We start from the raw sequence: 22,696 nt of genomic DNA on the forward strand, positions 1-22,696 counted from the left end.
ATAGCTTTGTTTGTCAGTCTCAGGATCAAGCATAGTCCACTGGAATCTTCTTAGTGATGGTTCTGAGTTTTCATTCCATGGCACCTACATTCCAAGACAAAAGCAACCTCAAACCTTACCCAGACTTTCAGACTGTTTCCTTGATAGGTTTAGATTCACGTTAGCCAATTCCTGATTTATAAACCACAAAATGCATTGCCACAAAGCTGAGGGTAGTTGCTCCTTTATTAGTCCACCCCAAAGAAGTTTAAGAGTTGGCAAAACACCTGTAGTGTGTTTGCCTAAACTGCAGATCTCTTGTATCCTAAGTCCACACACTTTGTTCTAATTCGGCGTCATCCAGCGTAATGGCATCCACAACATGAGGGTTTTGCCACGTTAGTGCTCTTTTCTAATAAACTTGAAATACTTGTAAGCATTAAACTCGTCAGTGGGCCTCTGAAATCATTCCCAAACCAGCAGCGGTGCCACCAACAAGTAGGAACACCCCCAGTGAGCTCTAGTTCCTTCCAAATAGCTGCCATTCCCCCTGGACACCCCACTCTTCCGGGACATTCTCCCAGGGCACTGAAGCCACTTCTAAGTAGTCATCACAGCGCTTGCTATAAATGTGTTCAAGGTCACCTGTAGCAAGTATGTCTCTGACCAAGCCTGTGTGAGCTCACGGGGGCTTGTGACATTCCATAGGCTCCCTGTGCCTCTTCTCTCAGGACACCAGCCTTCACTAGAATTACTTCACTGCCTTTCCTTCCCTTTTGTTGTTGTTGGTTATTGTTTTTCCTTCACAGAGGGATCATTTCAGAATTTTCCCAACACCGTTTTGGTTTTTTTTTGACATCTAGTCTCAGCCTCAAAGTCACCTGTCTCCTTTCCCATCACCACCTTATTTCTGTCAGTTTTAAGTGGAAATAGGTCTACTTAAGGGTAACTAGCTTCTATTTTTTAAATAGTCCCTAACCGATTAGTATTTATTTTACAAGTAAACCCGTTTCCAGTGACTGACAACTTATAATTGCTTAATAAGCCAAAATTTACCCAGAGTTGCATTTAGAAAAATCTAATAAGCTACTTGACAAACTGTAACTCTGACATAAACATAATTGTAGCTGTGTCTGATGTGTTAAAAATATAGTGTAAAATCCTAAATGCCACTGAAGTGAAATCTTTGTTATTAAGGTTTTGACTCTATTAGGAAGACCTAAAATTTTTTTTCATTGACATACTCATTCTGTAGCTTTAAGATGAACCTTTAATAACACAATTTGGGTGTAAGAAATCTGGTCACATTCTCTTTCTCTCTGTCTCTATATATTACTTAAATATAGATATAGTAAATATGACTATATATATTTCATGTTATATATTACTTAAATATATAAATGATCTAAATACATAATATAAATTAAATATAATTAAATGTATACACACACATACATATATATATATATACACACACATATATATATATAATCTGAAATTTCCAGGGACTGATGAATTTGAGTCCTAATTTTTCTTCAGCATGGATATAATTATGTACTATTGTGAATCCCAGAAGTCTTTTATTTCACAAACAAACATGTAAAGAATCAAGGCTTTACCACAAACAATCTAGAACGACTTATTTGAAGTTATATTATTACTTAAATATGTACAAATTCTATTAGGTTCTATTAGGTTCTATTAGGTTCTATTCTATTAAGTAATAATATTATTATTTAAATATGTACAAAATCTATTAGAACAGATCATATCATTCCAGTATTTTTTTAAGAAGGTCAGGAGAGTTTTAAATGGTATGTAAGAATTTAACAAATGGTTTTTATCATGTGCATTTATTACGTTTCTACTTTCTAAACTGTTACATGTGGGAACAATGACTTACAAGAGTGTAAATTCAGATCTGTACCTCCAGTTTTTCCTACTTCCCTTTCCCTTGTGGATGTTTTTAGTGTCTTTTTCCAGAGAATCTCAGTGCTGGTGGAGTCCCTGTGTATTGTATCAGTCCCTGAGTAAAACTTCTCTGAGTACTGTTATGCCAGGCACTGTACTGGGTCCTGCAGCTTCAAAGCCCAATAAGGTACAGACCCTGCCTTTAAGGAAGCTACATTTCCTTAGGGGAAAGACAGACGTATAAGCAATAGAAGTAGTATTACAGTGCCTTTGGTGTGATGATAGAAGTTCACATGGCAGGGATTCATCATTTCCATAGTGGAGACTTGGAATGGCTTTGTCGAAAAAAGCACACTTGATCAGATGGACATTTAATAGCAGTGTTGAAAGATGAGTGGACATTTGTCAGGTAGACAAGTGGAGAAGAGAATTTTGGAATGAGGGAAGTAATACCAAATAGGAAAACACACAGAAGAGCCCAACAGCTTTGGGAGGACTGCAAATAGGATCCGCATTGAGGGAGAGTCTTGTGCTGGAAGGGAAAAAGGGTAGTAAGGCCTGGGTGAGGTGAAAACAGAGACACTGGCAGGACTCCCCAGAGTGGGGATGTCTGGGCACCCACAGGTGTCTTCTAAGTTGGCCTTTTTCTATAGGTTGGTAATTCTATCTCTTTTCCCCAAACACACTAAATGGGCCCATTCCTATCAGTAACACTAGTTGACAACAGCAGTGGTTCTTTTTTTTTTTTTTTTTTTAGTTTATTTTGAGAGAGAGAGAGAGTGTGTGTGTGTGTGTGTGTGTGTGCACACAAGGGAGGGGGGGCAGAAGGAGAGGGAGAGAGACAGAATCCCAAGCAGGCTCGGCACTGACAGAGCCCAGTGTGGGGCTCCATCCCATGAAACATGAGATCCTGACCTCAGCCAAAATCAAGAGTTGGACACTTAACTGACTGAGCCACCCAGGCACCCCAACAACAGCAGTGGTTCTTGACCAAAGGACCTTGTCCTCCTGGAATAAGAAATCTGTAGTCTCCTTATTTTCACTTGAGAATCATGAGCATAAGTCAGTGGGGAAACTAGTGAAGACTGGTAAGTATCCTAGGATAGTAACATAATCACATTTGTTTCTGAAAGGACCTGCTATTGGTGGTGTGAAGTATTGATTGAAGGAGCATGGATGGACCTAGGGTCAGGATCTAATTAACAAACAATTGTAATCATCCAGTTGAGATATAATATGACCCTAAACTAAGGGATCCTAGAGAGAGAGGGGGGAGGACAAATGAAAGGATTCTCAAGGAGTTAATTTCATCAGTTCATGGTCATTAATGGGATTTTGTTGGTAGGGAAAAAAAGGAAGGTTTAAGGGTAATTTCTAGTCTTGTGCCAAGCTAAATGATGTTGGGATTTATAGAGAAATGTGGGAGGGAAAGAGGTAATGATTTCACTTATTAGACCCTCAGAGATTGAGGTGCTACTTTAAGATTCTCAAAAAAGGAAGTCTAAGAAGCCAATGGACATGTAAGTACGGAGTCTGATAAAGAGACCTTGGCTGACCACGTAGATTGGGGAATATCTACACGGAGAGGTAGTTAAACCAGCCTGGTAGATGTGATCATTTTGAAACATGTTGTACAGTCAGAAGATCAGAGATCTTCACAGATGACAAAAATGGGGACTAAAAGAATGACTAAATGTCCTCTCAGATGACCTAGTGATGTGGATTTGGAGTTATGGAAGGGATCTGGAGCCGAAAACCAAGAAAGAATTCTTGAGACATTTTTGGTGCCAAAAGGTGGGTTTTTTTTTAAGCACAGGGACAGGACCTGGGACAGAAAGACCTGCCCCGGGATTGTGAGGAGTGACTAACCACATACTTGGGAGTTGGGGGAGGTAAAGGCAAGGTAAGTTTCCAAAAGGACTTTCATCTGCCAAAGAAGATACTGAGATCCTAGGGGCCTAGCTATTGTCAAACTAAGGTGGTTTTTCCCTCTAGCAAAGCATTAACTTTAAGATAGTTCCTGGAGGAATGTATACTCTACCTATCTCTAGTATTTGTCAGTGGGCTGTAGGTTATAAGGAAATTTAATTTTATCTACCATTTCCTTCTGCCTTTGTTTCCCAGATCGCTATGACTCTCTGACAGTTAATACATATGTTGGAAACATAATTTCTGAACTTTTTTTCCAAATAAATAGTCACTACCACCTTTCAGTAGAATTCCTATGAATGCTGCTTGGCCATTGTTACTCTTCCTACTCTTTTTCCCCTAAACCTTTTTTATTTTCTCATCAATGTTTCGGAATATATATATATATTATATGTAATATATATATATAATTTTTTTTTACCTAAAACTTACAGTGTAATTCAGACCTTTCATTTCTTCATGCTGAATGAGAATGTCTTTACAGTCTCTCTCTGCTCACTCCTCTCCAACCCAGAGAGTGATTATGATAATCTTTTCCTAACACCGCTCTGTCACTCACCTGTCGAAGAACCCATTAAGAATTCTGTGTTGTTGGCGCACCTGGGTGGCTCAGTTGGTTAAGCCTCAGACTTCTACTCAGGTCATGATCTCGCGGTTTGTGACTTCGAGCCCCGTGTCGGGCTCTGTGCTGACAGCTCAGAGCCTGGAGCCTGCTTTGGATTCTGTGCCTCCCTCTCTCTCTGCCCCTCCCATGCTCATGCTCTGTCTCTCTCTGTCTCTTGATAATAAGTAAACGTTTAAAAAAAATTTTTTTTAAAAAGAATTCTCTGTTGCCTGTTACATTGAATTGAAGCTCTTCTGTGAAGCCTAGGAAATGCTTTACCTATTTGATACTTCCATATTCCCTTCATTCACACAGATTAATTACCCCCTCCTATGATAGGCTGTTTTACTTACCTTTCTGCAAATCCCAAATTCACTTAATTCAGAATTCACCTGCCACTTAATTTATTAAATGAGAATTTTAAGTTTCCACTTTCAGGGCTTCCCATGCACAGTCCATTCTGTACTGGGCCACTGTGTCATTTTGCCTTTATCTGTCCATCTTAGAATATGTTTAATTTTTTTTCACTCCCATCTGTATTAGACTACAAGTTCTCTATGGGTAAGAATTACATACTGTATGTCTTTAAAAAGATGAATAAACCCGGGGCGCCTGGGTGGCGCAGTCGGTTCAGCGTCCGACTTCAGCCAGGTCACGATCTCGCAGTCCGTGAGTTCGAGCCCCGCGTCGGGCTCTGGGCTGATGGCTCGGAGCCTGGAGCCTGTTTCTGATTCTGTGTCTCCCTCTCTCTCTGCCCCTCCCCCGTTCATGCTCTGTCTCTATCTGTCCCAAAAATAAATAAACATTGAAAAAAAAAATTTTTAAAAGATGAATAAACCAAAGTAAAAATAAAACAATAAAAACATAGACTTATATTTTGGGTATTATGGCAGAGTAGATGTGTGAATGCTGAAAAGCAACTAAATATGTTAACATATTCACATCTTTTGGCACTTGGTTGACCAAAAAAAATAGGACTATAGGAATCAAATAGGCAAGGAACACCAAAGCTGGTTTTCTTCCTGAGGGCACCTGCTAAAACATAATGACCTGGGTCTCTGTTTTGGTGGATACCTAGAACTTGGACCAAGCTATTTGAGGGTGTGAAGTCAGCTAAGAGACTCCTGTATAACGCTAGAAACTGTAGGGGCCCTACCTTCTGCTTCAGGGTAAATTTGTTAAAAACTAAACAAAACCCAGCCCTGCAGAAAGGAACGCTTTCCTTCTTGTACTTTGGCCCTGAAAAGAGGTGGAAAAACATCCTGTGAGAGTTCCTAATCAGAAACCATCCCTCTCGTAAATGTTCAAGACAAATTTTTACTTAGATGCCCTAAAAACCTCAAACCAATAACTTATTTTTCAGTGGCATTGGATAGGTCATACTCCAATGTATTTGGCAGAAGCAAACAAAAATGCTGTCAGGAATTACGTACGTAACCCTAGGCTTTAGAGGATTGTACGAGATACCATTTCAAAGTATCTGTGAGTTCACAGGCAGAAATCACAGAACACAAGGAGCTATGGCATCATGAGCAAGAGCCAGTGGAAGCATCAGTAACAGCATCCTTCTCCTTTCTGCTTTATTTTGATTTTCCTTGAATGTCAATAAGGATATGTTTATCGCCTTCCATGGATTGTGTATTGTTAACTTTTGCTAATGTTTTCCATTAGATTTTTCATGAATTTCTTTCATTCCTCATTTTTTTTTTTTTGGCTTCCACTCATTGTACTCTTTCCAACATGATTTTGAATTTATTGTTTCTTTGAATATACATTTTTCCATCTTTTCCCTAGGACTCGCTATGGGAGGAAAAGTTAATGCAGTGATAAATCCACAGTCTTGAACTAGCTATGTAAATATTTTCAAGAGAGGGGCACCTGGGTGGCTCAGTCGGTTGAGCATCCGACTTCAGCTCAGGTCGTGAACTCACCGTTCGTGAGTTTGAGCCCCGCGTCGGGCTCTGTAATGACAGCTCAGAGCCTGGAGCCTGCTTTCGATTCTGTGTCTCCCTCTCTCTCTGCTCCTTCCCTGCTCATGCTCTGTCTCTCTCTCTCTGTCTCAAAAATAAATAAAACATTAAAAAAAAAACTTTAAAAAAGTATTTTCAAGAGATACTTTAAGGTTGTGAGGTGGGGCTTATGTACTAGCATGTAGTTGTCAGAAATTGGCCCTTGGAGGGGACCCGGGGAGCTCAGTCAGTTGAGCATCCAATTCTTGATTTCAGCTCAGGTCATGATCCCCGGGTTGTGAAATTGAGCCCCACATCAGGGTGCATGCATGGGGCCTACTTAGGATTTTCTCTCTCCCCCCCTTCCTCTGCCCCTCTCCCCCATTCTCTCTCTTTCTCTCTCAAATAAATAAGTAAATAAATAATTGAAAAAATAGCACCAGGGTAGAAGAAGTAGGATAAAATTTGGTTCAAATCTTGGCCCGATACCCTCCAGTTTGGTGATGTGGAATAAGTTGTTTAGGCCATTTTTCTATGTTTACATTTTATTACCTGGTGAGGAAAAAAATACAAACTGAGCATAGCACACATAGATAGTCAGAATAGATTATGTCTCTTGAATCTTGAACCACTGATAAGTACAGTGAGAGTATGAATCAGAGACTAAGCCAGAGATCCAGAAGTGTAAGCCGTTGTTTTTTGGACGTGGGACATGTGAAAAAGGAATCAGTCATATCTTTTGATGTTTTAAGTTGCCTCCTAAGAACAATAGAGAGTTTTGGTCATTTAAGTTGTATTATTTAATGCTGATACGTATAAAATACGTAACATATAAAATTATATAAAGCATAATGATAAATTAGATAAGTATCTTCCATTCAAATTATGAACTAAATTCTTTAAGCTGCCTTTGTGCTCCTCTCATTTCCCATTGGGCCTCCTCTCCCAAAGGTAGTATTCTAAATTTTGTTATCATGTCAAAGCTTTATTTAAAATAGTTTCATTTATTTTTGTTTGAGTTGGGGCTTTACAAAAATGTCACATAGTGTGTGTGTGTGTGTGTGTGTGTGTGTGTGTGTGTGTGTGTATGTGTGTGTGTATAAAGGGATTTGAAGTTTCTACTATTAGGTGTCTAAGACTTACCCATATTCTTCTAGCTCTGATTGTTTCATTTTCATCATTGAAATAGTGGTGTCACTTTACCGCAATTTATTAAATGTTCTTATTGAAGGGCCTTGAGGTTATGTTTATGTTTTCTATTCTAAGAAGCCAGGCTGCTATGAATGGTAACATACTGATGGTTCGTGCACACAGCAAGGTGCACACAGGTGCACACAGGTGCACACAGCAAGAGATTCTTCATAGTTCGTATTCTGGAGCAGAAGAGTTAAGGTGTAGAGTATGTGCACAATAAGCTTTAAAACACAACACCAAATTGTTGTCCATAGTGTTCCTAGAAATCCAAATGCTCCCCACCAGTGTGTAAGAACTGTGGTGTCTTTGAGAGAACGGAGGTAGGAACTTTGACTCATCTGCTGTTTTGAATAATACAGTAGAGTTCTGTATGGACTACTATTAGCCACCTCTGCTGAGGAGGAACTATTTTACTTCCTTTTTTTTCTCACACCTCTTAGTTTTGAATGGAAAAAATTGAGAATACTCCACATTTTGTTACCAGTTGATAAAAACTTTAAAAGTACTTTGGAATAATGTTTGATATTTTAGTGATAGTAGTATTTTCATCTGACGAAATGTCTGTTTAAACGGGGTAAATGCTTTCTTGTTACTTCATGTAACACTAAGAAAAAAAAATTTTTTTAATTCATACATGTGCAAGCTAGAAGGTGATATGCAAAATTAAAATACATTGGTTGAAGTAAGAATTATTTTTCTTCTAATGCTGTAAATGAAAAGGAGAAAACAGTGGAAAAGAAAACTAATGAGAAAAGGTCCATAGGGCTTTTAATAGAAATACCCATTTGTAATAGTATAACAGGAACAGAAAAATTGTGAGTTTACCTTGATCACATCCCAGACTAACCTACATGATTATAAATTTTCTGATGGGCCTCCTGTTCTGATGTTCAACAATGAACATTTTGCTTAACTTTTTTCTAGTCCCTTCTATCATTACATTTCTTTGCTGTCCTGTCTGTGCAATTACCTTTGTGATTATAGACGTTTCCCTTGTATTGTAAAGACAAGATAGCTTGGAAAACAAGGAAAAGAGGATTGCAAAGCGGGTGCATGTCTTCATTGTATCCTATTCCTCCCATGCAGGTGGGATACTCCTTGCATTGCACACTCTTGAAAGTCACATCCCTCACAAAGTTTTCCGCTATTAATAGTGTTTTTGTTTTTTTCAGTTCTGTTTGTTTTAGGGGTCTTTTTTTTAACCAATATTAGTTTATTCTTCCTAATAATGAATGTCTGAGAAGATGCTTGTGATAGATATAGCATAGTCCAAAAGTTGAAGTTCATTAATAATTGGAATGTTGTGGAGTATGAAGTAATGAATACTAATTACTCCTTTCATGTCTGACAGCTCCCTGTGGACCAATACATCAGCCCAGACTTTAATTTGGTTCTAGTAATGGTTTCATCAATAGCACATTAAATCTGTGTTTGAGAAGATATACAGTTGAACCTGACCCACATAGTAGATACCACTGTCATAAAATGGCCACAGGCTGACAACAGCTGGGTAATTACAAATAATTAAATCCACCAAACTCCAGACAATCCTAATTTTAAGTAAAATACATCTTATCATATCAATCGACAGAAAACATATCTGGGGAGATTTATCAACATGTACCTTTTCCAAAGCAAATTTACTGGCTTACATATTAGAGAAGCTGCTGATCTGTGAAACATCTTCGTAAAATTATATCTCTTTAATCTTTCAAATCCCCCCCCCCAAATATTATTGAAGTCGTTTTTGGACTTTAATCTTAGCTGGAGTAACTTTATTGTAAGATACAATTTCAGATTGTTTCTGAACTTATAAATATTTTTTAAAAGACATTTTGTACTTTTCCTCTATTCTTCATGTACTTATCCTTTGAATAATAATCTTTAAGTAGCATGCCCTATATAGAAACTTAAAACTAACAGTGAGGTGCCTGCGTGGCTCGGTCACTTAAGTGTCTGACTCTTGATTTTAGCGCAGTTCTGGATCTCTGAGTTGTGAGTTCAAGTTCCACATGGAGTTCGTGCTGGGTATGAAGCCTACTTTAAAAAGATTAAAAAACTAACAGAAATATTAGCTATATAATATAAATTTATTTTACAGAAATAATAAGGTAAAAGCTATTTTACAGATATTTATCATGATTGTGTTTCCTAAAAGTGGTACTAAGATTAATAGGGGGAATCGTTTTCAGTTAGCACATTTTCAGTTTGTTCAACATTATTATGTTCCTTGGGTTTGATGCTACATGATTATATTACAGTTGATTATAGATATTTTTAAATGGGGTCTTGGGTGGGACTTTAGAACAATGTTAAATTAAATCCCACACTGTGATAAAATGTGCTCTCTTGAGCTGGAAGCTTCTAGTTTTTAAATAAACTCAGGAGGTATGTAGTTCTCGCATTATATCCCTTGTGGGTAGGAATCACTTTATTTTCAAGATAATTCATGCCCTCCTACGATATAACTCAACATTCTAGTCTCTCCTAATTTCTAAATTCAAAATAAAGTTGAATTACAGAAAAGACCTTTCTGTTCCTAAATTCAATCCAGATTTTTTTTTTTTTTGGACACATAGTCGTCTGTGTAGTAGTTGTTTGACTTTATGTGAAGGTAAATTCCAAACAGACCACAGACAAAGAACTTGACCTTATTTTCTTTAAAAAAGCAGTTTTCCTTAAAAAAAAAAATGCAAATGGAACCAGAATTTTTTCATGCTGCCTCATAATATTTCAGTATGGATATATTGAAATATGGTATATATCAAAATATGTGTCACAATATTTAACATATAATGCATAGTATATATATTTTCTATATCTCAAAGGAAATAATCTATGATTTTCTTGTTTAGCTTCCATTTTTCTTTCTAAGCAATGGTACCTGGAGTCCTGCACCATGAGTCTTTTTTTTCTTTTTTTTTTTTTTTTTTATAATTCTAATTGAAGTTTGCTTTTATCTGAGAAGGACGTGTTGGTTATATTAACTATATGAAGCAGCAAAACAACTCATTTCTATTCAGGACTTTCTTCCTTTTCCTGCGCCGCCTGGCCAGCTGCGCGGCTTTCAGCCGAAACCTTTCTTGAGGGGCGGGGTTTGACCAACTCTGCGGCCCCTCCTGCTGGGGTTGCTAAGTAACGCGGCCCGCTGCCGCGCGTCCCCGGGTGCTGCAGCCGCGCTCCCGGCCAAGCTGTCCCAGCCAAGCTGTCGCAGCTCCCAAGGCCAGTGGAGAAGCGGCTAATTTTAAACAGCGGGACGTGCAGTGAGGTTTTAGATGTCTATAGAAAAGTGTTTTTTTTTTCTTTCTTTCATTTCTTGAGTGTGTTTTTACCCCAACCAGTGAGACTGTCTTATTCACTTATCTCAAAACCCACCTGCAATCTCTTTACCTTGACAAACAGGCTCTGATTCCTCCTATTCAGGGAACTTGTGTGAATTGTCCGTCTCAAAGTGAGAACCTTCATTACACTGATACAGTATCTTAGGGAATTTCTGTCTAAACAGCACTGTGAGAAAGACTTTGCAACCTTTTTAACAAAAGAGTTGTCGTCGTCATCATCATCAAAATAAAGTCTCCTGCAGCCATTCCTAGTCAAGACCCCAGTCTGCCACAGAAGCAGGTCCTTGTCCTAAACTGAGTATGTTGCTTTTCCAAATTTTGTTTTAGATGGCAATAAAAAAATAATAATAATGACGTTGTTTGTTCATGTGCTCAGAATATCTCATCACTAGGGAAAGTCATTCAGCAGCAACACTAAATCTTGAGAACAGTTCCACCAACAGTAAAAGCTACTTCCTTACCTTCCAGACACATACCTTAGATATAAAACGTCCAGGTTATAATATCTAACTTGAAATTCTCATCTTGATTATGTTGAGATCATGCTGCCTCAACGCACAGAGATTCTGGTTTTCAGGCAAATTTGATGATTGGGAGAAATGTTTCCCCATGTCTGTCACAGAAATGCTGTGAACTTTGGTTAAGCCATCATTTCATGTGTGTGTGTGTGTGTGTGTGTTTGTTTTTGTTGTTCTTTTTTTCTTTTAATTTTAGTTAAATCCAAACTAGTTGACATATAGTGTAATAATGGTTTCAGGAATAGAATTTAGTGATTCATCACTTACATCTAACACCCGCTGCTCATCCCAACAAGTGTCCTCCGTAATGCCCATCACCCATGTAGTGGTTTTGATGTCGTTTGTTTACCAGTCCTTCACAATAGTGATGACCTTCTGTGACTTGAAGAAATTAGAAACCTTTTCATTCCAAAACACCTTTCAGCTGAACTTTGAATAAACTTTGAAAGAATTTTGAAATTTGAAATGTATCTGGTTTTTATTTAAACCTGACCTATGGAAAACCAAATTAATAGTTAACTTGTAGATGGTGGTCTTTTATACAATAATTTATTCCACTAACTAGTGAGCATTTTGGTGTTTTTAAAAGACTCTCTTTTTTTTCCTGAGAGCCAAAAGATAGAAAATTTTTCTCTACTTTGATTTATTTTAAAGGTTTTATAAATTAATTCATTTTATAAAAATATCTACCAGAAATTACAAGTCTTTGGTTAGACCTGGGCACCTCAATAATTAGTGCTATTCTCCTTCTCTAAGCAAAGATCAGCAGGGCACGTTCTCTGAGCTGTGTCTTTATATTTTTTCTTCTAGCGGCTGTAGATGGTTACTGAGTCCATCATATTTTCTCAGTACCCTTTTGTGATCGACGGTCAGACAGGTCAGTGGAGGCTGGGGTCACAAGCTGTCAGTATCAAACAGCAAATTAACCTACAGTGTGCTGTAGTGAAATGAACTTTATACTAGGAGTCTAGAGACCCAGGTTCTAGTCCCAGCTCTGCCACTAAGCTATGTGACCTTGGACAAGTCATAAACTATTTGGGTCCATAAAAAGGAATCAGTTGAATGATCTCTAGGGGCCCTTCTTGCTCTAAAACTACAAGTCTGCTAGGTGAAATAATGTTTTTGATTCACCCTATGTCCTATCCAATAAAACTGTACTGTTTGTATTATGGAAAATAATTTTATTTCTGATCTGAAGTCATATAATCAGTCACCTGCACACCAGGCAGTGAGAAAAGGGGGCAGGAGAAGGTCACTGTCTTGAAAGGGTGAATAAAAGCCCTCTAGGAGCAACCCTACCCAAAGCTTCAGAGATTGCTGCCCCACGTGATTCTCATGGTGGTGTAATGTCAGGGGCAAGTCCTGTTCGTGGGGGACATGGGGCCAGAAAATGGGTTAAGAACTACTATTTTAAGATAATAGCCACAGTTCCAAGTTTTATGTTGTTCTTCACACCTGCTCTTGCTTCTCATTGGAGTTTAGGTTCAAGAGCTCATAGCTACCCACTATATTCTAGAAGTCATAACCTCTGGACTCCTGTCTTTCACAGAAACAGCGAAGTGATTGTTTGCTTTTCCCACCCCTCTGGTTAACTCCGTTGTTTTTTTGGATCCTTCAAATCATGAGAGAGCACTAGCAGTCTGTTTAATTTTCCCAGATAGGAGATTAACCAAAAATTAACCTAGCAGCAATGATAAAACCCACTGAGTCATTATGCAGTTTTTGCCTTTCATAGATCATAAACACCCCAATTGAGGATAATTTACTATCCCTGGGAAATCTGAACTTATCAAATAATGTTTCCAAGCAAAATGCAAAACCCAATTTTGTAGGCAGACATCCTTCTCTTTTCCTCTGATTAACTGTCTCCTCACTGATACAATCAGACCTGTCCCTCAAGCAGGTAGGTTTCTCATTCTCAAACCGGGGTATGTGAGTGCCTCATGGTATACGTTGGTGTACAAAGGAAGTGTGCAAGATAAATTTTGAGCCACAGAATTGTCTCTGAGCTATTTTATGGAGCATTGCTTTATCTCAGATATTTGGCTAAGTATTTAACCAGTTTAAAGCTTTTGTCACCCACGCCCAGAAGTAAAATTGTTCAACCACATGTTTCATGTTGGCCAGTCTCACACTTTTTTTCATGAAAGCCTATGGAGGGGAGCAATGTTATGTGTAGTAGCTGATGGGAAAAATCATAGCGTGGTGTTACTGGGAAGTCGAGGGGGATTAGCTGCCGTTTCCTTGGAGAAGATTACATTCATAGCCCTAACCGCGTGATCTTCTAGAGTGGCGAGAGGGTGAACAACCTGTCCTGATGCAACCCATGAGGTAAGAATGGTTTTTAAAGGGTTGTCAACCAAGATGAGTATTTGAGAAAGATGTATATGGCCCACAAAACCTGAAGTATTTGCTTTCTAGCCCTTGATAGAAACAGTTCTCCAGTCCCTGCTCTAGAGAGCTTTCTCCCTGAGGCCCGACCACCTAGAACTTCCAAAAGTAAGTTAGTCGTCTTGTGGAGGCTTGTTTTGATTTTCACATGTGGACAATATACACACCCTCACATATAGACCTCGAAATTAAACTGACTTGTCACCTCAGTTCCTCAGCCTGTGACACCGAGATAAGTAGACAACGATGAGGGAAATGGTGGAGTTGGTTTGTTCAGTGTTCTTCATTTAAATGCAATTTTTTATTTTCTTTTTATTTTCCTTTTATTTTTAAATTTTTTCGGTGTTTATTTTTGAGAGAGAGAAAGACTGCGCGCAAATGGGGGAGGGGCAGAGAGAGAGGGAGACAGAATCCAAAGAAGGCTGTGAGGTGTCAGCACAGAGCCTGAGGTGGGGCTTGAACTCATGAACCGTGAGATCATGACCTGAACCAAAGTCTGATGCTTAACCGACTGAGCCACCCAGGCTCCCCTAAATACAATTGTATAAATTATAAAAAAGTTTACGTTCTCTTTTTTTTTTTTTTTTTAATTTTTTTTTTTTCAACGTTTATTTTTTTTTTTTTTTGGGACAGAGAGAGACAGAGCATGAACGGGGGAGGGGCAGAGAGAGAGGGAGACACAGAATCGGAAACAGGCTCCAGGCTCTGAGCCATCAGCCCAGAGCCTGACGCGGGGCTCGAACTCACGGACCGCGAGATCGTGACCTGGCTGAAGTCGGACGCTGAACCGACTGCGCCACCCAGGCGCCCCTACGTTCTCTTTTTATCTGGGGCTAAAGGTTAGTGGTTAAAACCAGAAGTTTATGAAGTATGAACTCAAATCCAATAAAAATTCATAAGCAAATTAGGGAAAATTGAATCTAAAATCAAGGAAGGTTGTGACAGACCTGGCATTTCTGAAATACTGCTCTGAGAAGGAATGAATGCAAACCAAGATGGAGCCGTAATCAGAAAATCCCAAGAAGCACCAGAGGTTTATTCAAGTATGGGTTTTATTACTGTGATGATACAAATGAGTATCAGTTTGAATCCTGGTTACATATGGGAATCGAGGCATAGTAATTACATGAAACTTTCATTCTTGCAAGTTCCTTTAAAAGCCAGTCCTCTAAATCCTGAAGCCTAGGGTAATGGTAATGCAGTGAATAGTGCTAGTGAAGAAAGATGTTCTCAAAGCTACTTTTGAGATCAGTTTTGGGAACCCTTGGAAAGAGAAATTCAAGCAATGGGAAAAATTTTGTTCTAAACAAAGATGTGGTTGAATATGTCTTCAGTAAACAAGAAGTGGGTTAACTAAGAAAGATAGCCTTGTCATAGAAGACCATCCTGTGACATGCCTCACTGTGCTCAAAAGCATGAGCGTCTGAGAACCAGTTATCAGCACAGTTCCTTACCTTACAGGTTGATAAAAGCCCATATGGTACGAACTGACCTTTTGCTAGCTTTTTGTTGTTTTTGTCTTTCTTGGTAGCACTGTTACTATTCACATACTGTGCAATTTCATCATATAAAGTGCACAAGTAAGTGGGTTTCCGTATATGCACGCACTGGGCAGCCATTACTACAGTTTTAGGCTGAGACTCTTGGGCACCCACTCGTGTCCTTTCTGTCTCTACAGATGTGCCCATTCTGGACGTTTCCTGTAAGTAGAATCATAAAATATGTGGTCCTGTGTGGCTACCTGCTTTTACTTGGCACAGTCTTTTCAAAGTTCATCCACATTAGGCATTATCAGTACTTCTTTCCTTTTTGTTGCCGAGTAACATTCCTTTGTTTGGACGCTCTGTAGTTGGTTTATTCTTGAGTTTACAGGCATTTGGATTTTTTCACCCTTTTGGCTATTAGGAATAACACTGCTATGAACCTTTGTGTATAGATCTTAAGTGGACCTGTGTTTTCATTTTTTGGGATTTTGGAGCAGAATAGCTTGGTTAAATGGTAGCTGTGTGTTTAAGATTGTGAGAAACTGCCGAATTGTTTTTCAAAGTGGACCTGCAATTTTACATTCCCACCGGCAGCGTATAAAGGGTTCTGGTTTCTCTATATCCTTGCCAACACTTGTTATGGTTTTGTGTGTGTGTGTGTGTGTGTGTGTGTGTGTGTGTGTGTGTATTTTAAGTTTTTATTAAAGTAATCTGTACACCCAACAGGGGACTCAAACTCACGACCCCAAGATCAAGAGTAGCATGCTTTTTCGGCTAAGCCAGCCAGGTGCCCTGTGTTTTTGTTGTTGTCATGTATTATAGCCTTGCAGTGGATGTGAAGTGGCACCTCACTGGGGCTTTGGTTTGCATTTCCCTGATGACTAATGGTGTTGAACATCTTTTCAGATGCTTATTGGCCATTTGTGTATCATCTTTAGAGGAATGTCTATTCGCCTTCTTTGCCTGTGTTTTAATTGGGCAGATCTTTGATCTTGATGTGGCCATCACATTGTAGGCACCTAATGTGTATTCATTTATTGAACAGACTAAGTAGATGAATGGCTGCGTTGGTGTGTAATATTTTATACTCATAATGCCTAATATGAGAGAGTGAAGTAATAATGTTTGTGAGAACAGAGACCCTGCCTGTTTCTTTTATGCCCAGTGCCTTCAACACTCTCCTAGAGCTTGGCATGGTGTAGGTGTTCAATAACTGCTTGTTGAGTGACTGAATGGTTGTAACATTTTTTACACTACAAATACAAATAACAGAAGAAATTATCAATAAGATACATGATTACTTTAATGAGCATGATATCAACTGGAAAATACTTGCAAACGTGAACAGATGGTGTCACTGCCATGACCTGTGGAACAAGGGCATGGGGCCACTGTGCTCACTGGATACACCAACAGCTGCTGTCTGGTTCATTTATAAAACATTTGGCCTGTGGTTCATTCATCTTTTTTCTGTCTCAGTGTTTCTCTTTAACAGTGATGTGAATACTCTTTTTATTTATTTTTTTAAAGGGAGCTATATTATACAGTCATATACTGTTTCAGAAGACATGTGCTACCTAAATTGCTCTTCATCCTTCTAGAAAAAAATATTAAAGAGTAGGAAGTCTTGACACAGTAAAAACAACCCAAGACTAGGTAACATGAATGAATTCACCATTTAACTTAATAAAGAATGTCTCCAAAGGTGTCTTCTTGGGCAGATCGTTTTCAAGCTTAGACACTTCATCAGAAACTGAAAGTCTTTGTTGCAAATATAAGATTTATGCAATGCAAACAAAACTTGAGAGTTCGATGAAGATGAGAAGTATTGAATCTTCTCAATATTTTGAGGTTCTTAGCTGTAGTGACTAAAGCTTTCGTGATTAAGAGTGATTTTGTGATTAAAGCTTTAGCAATTTAAGAATACTATGACTTTTTAAATAATCTTTACACACGAAAATTGTTTCATAACAATGTTCCTAGTCAGATTAAATGGCCATTGGTTCTGAAGTCCTTTCCTTACCGTGTGACCCAAGAGACTAATCCCAGAGTAAAATATAATTAGGAAACATTCACCAACAGCAACCTAAAATACTGCCACATTACAAATTTTGGGCATCTCTCCTCACGTTTAAAGAAAAGTTGTTGCAAACATTGAGGCATTGTAATAAAAAGGAATGTTGCCTGAATGCTGAACTTACTGTTCAGTGTCTCTTTTAATTCATCCAGTTTTCCAAAATTGATAAATTTAGTGAAATAACATTTTACCTGTAAGTCTGATTTTTTAAAAATACTATATTTACATTAAAGATAATACGGCCTTTGGATAAAATTCTATCATCATTAGGATTCATCTACAATTAAACTACTTTATACACTTAAGTATGAAAGAATGCAGAATTTTGTAATTAAAATAGGCTGAGAAGATGCTCTTTGTTTTGGGCTCACTTCTAGGCTTCTTACATGCATTTTTACTCCAATACAGTTTGGACCTCTGATGGAAAAGTTGGAGAAGTTTCAATATTTGTGATTTGTCACATGAATTTAAAAAACTCCCACTACTGGAGAAGGTTCCCAGCAGGGGGGAAAAAAAGCCACAAAACAGCTTGGAAGTTTTTAATAGAATTAACAGTGACTATTACAGAAAGAATTTTCAGAGGGAAGGGTAAAGGAACCCCGCAGAAGAGTCCAAGCAAGCAAGGACTTGCATCAGCCAGAAGCCATTACCACCTCTAAGCCTGTGAGTGGAGCTATGGGGAAGGAGACCATCCCAAACCTGGAATCTGGTCATAGCAGGACACAGTCTTCGCCAGACCATGGCGCTGAGGCAGGGAAGATGTACGCTGAACTCCCTCTCCTGTGCTGCAATCTCTTACTAGTGCTTCCATTGACCAAAGCCCTTCCAGAACCCAGAGGGCAACAGAGCCCTCATGATGAAGTCCTTACATGTTACTCCACAGTATCTGAGGTAGAAAAAAGTCAGGCTCTCCGCTCAGGGAGAGGCTGCATTCGTTCAGACCTTTGCTTGCAATTGCAGAAGCCACCTCCATCTAGCGTAAGCAAAATGAAGACTGTGTCACAAGGCTGCAGGGTGTCATGGCAGCTGAGTTAAAAAGGCAGGCAGGAAGATGGGACCTGGGAGCTCATAAAATCCAGAACATGCTCCTTTTGTGTTACGCTTCAATCTATTACTGGTTTAATCTTCCTTGGAAAACCAGGAAAGTCTTTCTCTGCTGCGTGGTTTACCAGGAGGAGAGGGTGAACTTCAACATGAGTTTATAGGTTTTATTTCCGATTCCCTCTCTTTGTTCCAATCCCAGGTCCCAGGAAAACTCACTCTGACTGGAATACTTTGGATGAAGTACAACGCTCCTGGTCCCTGTGCCAAGGGAACAGGGATATAGGACAGAAACATGCTGAGATCCCACCCCCATGCATTCCACACAGGACACTTCTTAAACTTTGCTTTTGAGCCAGTGCCAAAAATACTGAAATACAAAGTAATTTTAAGTATATGTGTATTTTGAATATGTATATAAATACTAAGAATATATACACTTAATACACATGCACACAAGCGCAAATACATACTCATTTTGTCCTGTAAGAATAACAATGTTTAATGTAAGGTTTATCACAGAAAGTATTATAGAAGCTAACATTTGTTGTTATACAACTTCATATAATGTATTGAATTTTCTTGTTACAGTGACTTTGAGATGAGTACCGTTTTCACCATTTGGCATGTAAAAAATTGTGTAGAGGTTGAGTAGATAATTCCTATTTCTTTTATATTTCAGGGAGATAGTAGCTGAAAAATTTTGAATCACCTGGTCTTACAGCCTAGATACACTATCAGAATAAAGGAATGGGATGACACCAAAATATCAATTATGGTTCATGGGACTCTCCTGAATGTTTGTGTTGTACCCCTTTAGATATATCAGGATTGGAGATAAAGAATGTGAATTTAACAGGAACTTTCGCCTTATCCTTCACACAAAACTGGCAAATCCTCACTATCAGCCAGAATTGCAAGCTCAGACAACCCTCCTCAATTTCACGGTCACAGAAGATGGTCTAGAAGCCCAGCTCCTGGCAGAGGTGGTCAGTATTGAAAGGCCAGATCTGGAGAAACTTAAGGTAAAAATTATGAAATTGTGTGTCAACACTTACTAACTGCTTTGCATAAGTTACAGTGTTTAGACACAGGAGTATAAGATAGGATTCCTGCCCTCCACAGCTTTATGGTCTAATTAAAAAAATGAGGATGTATGTGAACAGTAAACAGTTCAAGGGCACTCCTATTAAAGAAAGTAGTTAGCATCGTGCCCCTGGTAGGAGTTGGGCTAGCTGTAGGTCTGGTTTGATGCGGGTCACTAGGACAAATAAGGAGACATATAAATCATGGAAAACAGAGGTAGAGAAGCAGATACATGTTCTGGTAGGTTCAGTGATAACAGTCCAATTCAGTCATGGCAAAAGAAAGAAAAAGAAGATTAATAGAATAAGGTGGGAAAAATCAAGAGGCTCATAGCTAGTGATGATTAGCACTTACTGGAAAATGTATGACTTTACACTGACTTTAAAAAATACTGAAAATACTTAAAATGAGGGTTGAATGCAAAAAAACTTAAAAAAAAAACAAAAAACAAAAAAACACAAACAAACAAAAAAACGGAGGAAGCCTGAAAAGGTAGAAGGAAGTCAATGGTAGAGGTGAGTGGTTGCTACAGAGACTGTATGACCTGCAAAACCAACGATATTTACTGTCTGGCCTTTTATGGAAGATGTTTGCTGCTCCTGGTGTAAATTAACGGTTTTCAAATGGTAAATTCTCAGAACATCAGGATCAGCCGGAGGCCTGAAATGCAAAATCTCAAGCCACAGACCAGGTCTTGCCAAATGTGAGATTCTGGAGGTAGGCCCAGCGATCCGTTTTACCAACCCCTGCAAGGGATTCTCACCCATGTTCAGACCCCATTTGAGACGGCTTTTAATTGGATTGACTTCTGTGTCAGCCAAAGACAGCTCTGAGATCAAGGCTGGGTGTGAGTGGGCACAGTTCCCTGAGGTCTTCTGGCAGGTGTGCTCACATTCAGTGGCACTGCATCCTGCCAGCCCTGAGTGACCCAAGGGCAGTGCTCAGAGAGTCGCAGGGGTGCTGCTTTGTGCATAACTGCCAACTTGGACAGGGAACATGTCTACATTCGAAACACCCCAAGACCATATAAAAAAAATAGTCTTGAGGCACCTGGTTGCTCAGTTGGCTAAGCATCCAAGTCTTGATTTTTGGCTCAGGTCATGATCCCACGGTCATGGGATCATGCCTCCCATTGGGCTCCGAGCTGAATGTGGAGCTTGCTTAAGATTCTCTTTCTCTCCCTCTGCCCCTCTCCCTTATTCATGTATGCTCTCTATAAAAAAAAAAAAAAGAAAGAAAAGAGAAAAGAAAAGAAGAAAAGAAAAGAAAAATAGACTTGTTATGGTAATACACTTAGGTTTTTTTCCCCCCAAATCCTTCACAGTTTGGTTAATTTCTTTTTTTTAAGTTTATTTATTTTGAGGGAAAGAGCATGAGCAGGGGAAGGGCAGAGAGAGAATCTGAACCAGGTCCCATGCTGTCAGCATGGAGCCCAACCTAGGGCTCGATCTCACGAACTGTGAGATCATGCCCTGAGCCAAAATCAAGAGTAGGACACTAAATTGACTGAGCCTCCCAGGCACCCCTGGTTAATTTCTTTATATGCTTTTACTTTAGATAATGGAATTTTTCACACATGCACATAAAATAGTTACAAATTTCCATGTTGGCATCATTTAGCTTCAGGGATGAGCAATATTTTGCCTTTCTACCCTACTTTTTTTATCAGAAGCAAGCTTTTAAAATAAATGTTAATTTATTTTGGAATAATTTTAGATTTATTTACAGAAAAGTTGCAAGATATTACAGAGTTCCTCTATATCACTAGCCCATTTTAAGTTTCTTCCAATGTTATCCTTCTTCTTTGTAACATAAAAATAAAATGTACTTAAAATACTGGTCTGCTTCCGAGTGCCTGGGTGGCTCAGTCAGTCAAGCCTGCACCTCTTGATTTTGGCTCAGGTCATGATCTCACAGTTTTGAGATGGAGCCCCTCTTCAGGCTCTGTGCTGAGCATGGAGCCTGCTTGGGATTCTCTCTCTCTCTCTCTCTCTCTCTCTCTCTCTCTCTCTCTCTCTTTCTCCTTCTCTTTCTGCTCCTTCCCTGCTTGTGCTCTCTCTTTCTCAAAATATATACTAAAAAAAATTTTTTAGCAAAATAGTGTTCCGCTTCAATAACACATGTCCATTCGATGTTGTTCATTAAGACATAGTAATATTTCTTCCTATTTTTATAAGTTTTATTGAGATTTAATTCACCTACCCTTTTTTCCCTCAAACTGTTATTGAAATTCTAGTTAACATAAAGTGTAATATTGTTTTCAGGAGTAGAATTTAGTGATTCATCCCTTACATATAACACCCAGTGCTCAACACAAGTGCCCTCCTTAATGCCCATCACGCATTTAGCCCATCTCCCACCCACCTCCTTCCACGAACCTTCAGTTTGTTCTCTAATCCTAGTCTCTTATGGTTTGTTTTCCACCTTTTCCCCCCTTTTCTATATGTTTATCGGTTTTGTTTAAGTTGTATGTATGAGTGAAATCATACGGTATTTGTTTTTCTCTGCCTGACTTATTACACTTAATATAATATACTCTAGCTCCATCCACATCATTGCAAATGGCAAGGTTTCATTCGTCTTGATGGCTATTGTCTGTATATACCACATCTTCTTTATTCATCAGTTGATGGACATTTGGGCTGCCTCCATAGTTTGGCTATTGCTGATAATGCTGCTATAAACACAGGGATACGTGTACCCCTTTAAGTCTATTTTCATATCCTCTAGGTAAATACCTAGTAGTGCAATTGATGGGTCATAGGGTAGTTCTATTTTTAACTTTTTGAGGAGCCTCCATACTGTTTTCCAGAGTGGCTGCACCAGTTTGCATTCCCACTAACAGTGTTAGAGATTCTCTGTTCTCCACATCCTTGCCAACACTTGTTGTTTGTGTTGTTAATTTTAGCCATTCCGACCAGTGTAAGGCGGCATCTCATTGTGGTTTTGATTTGTGTTTCCCTGATGATGAATTATGTTGAGCATCTTTTCATGTGTCCATCTGGATGTCTTCTTTGGAAAACCGTCTGTTCAAGTCTCATGCCCATTTCTTAACTGGGTTATTTGTTTTCTGGGTGTTGAGATTGATAAGTTCTTTATAGATACTGGTTATTAACCCTTTATCATATATGTCATTTGCAAATATCTTTTCCCATTCTGTAGGCTGCCTTCCAGTTTTTATTGATTGTCTCC

At 38.8% G+C, this 22,696-nt stretch overlaps 1 protein-coding gene across 2 annotated transcripts in view; it reads left to right on the plus strand.

Annotated features, from left to right (window-relative positions):
- The window catches only part of DNAH11 (dynein axonemal heavy chain 11), a 355,616-nt gene that overhangs the window by 277,081 nt on the left and 55,839 nt on the right, over positions 1–22,696 (plus strand). For both annotated transcript variants that reach the window (XM_047849106.1, XM_047849105.1), the window contains exon 66: positions 19,239–19,443. In XM_047849106.1, the coding sequence (XP_047705062.1) occupies positions 19,239–19,443 (205 nt within the window). The remainder of the gene's footprint in view (positions 1–19,238; positions 19,444–22,696) is intronic.

This window comes from Prionailurus viverrinus, chromosome A2 (assembly GCF_022837055.1).
Source record: "Prionailurus viverrinus isolate Anna chromosome A2, UM_Priviv_1.0, whole genome shotgun sequence".
Taxonomy (NCBI): Eukaryota; Metazoa; Chordata; class Mammalia; order Carnivora; family Felidae; genus Prionailurus; species Prionailurus viverrinus.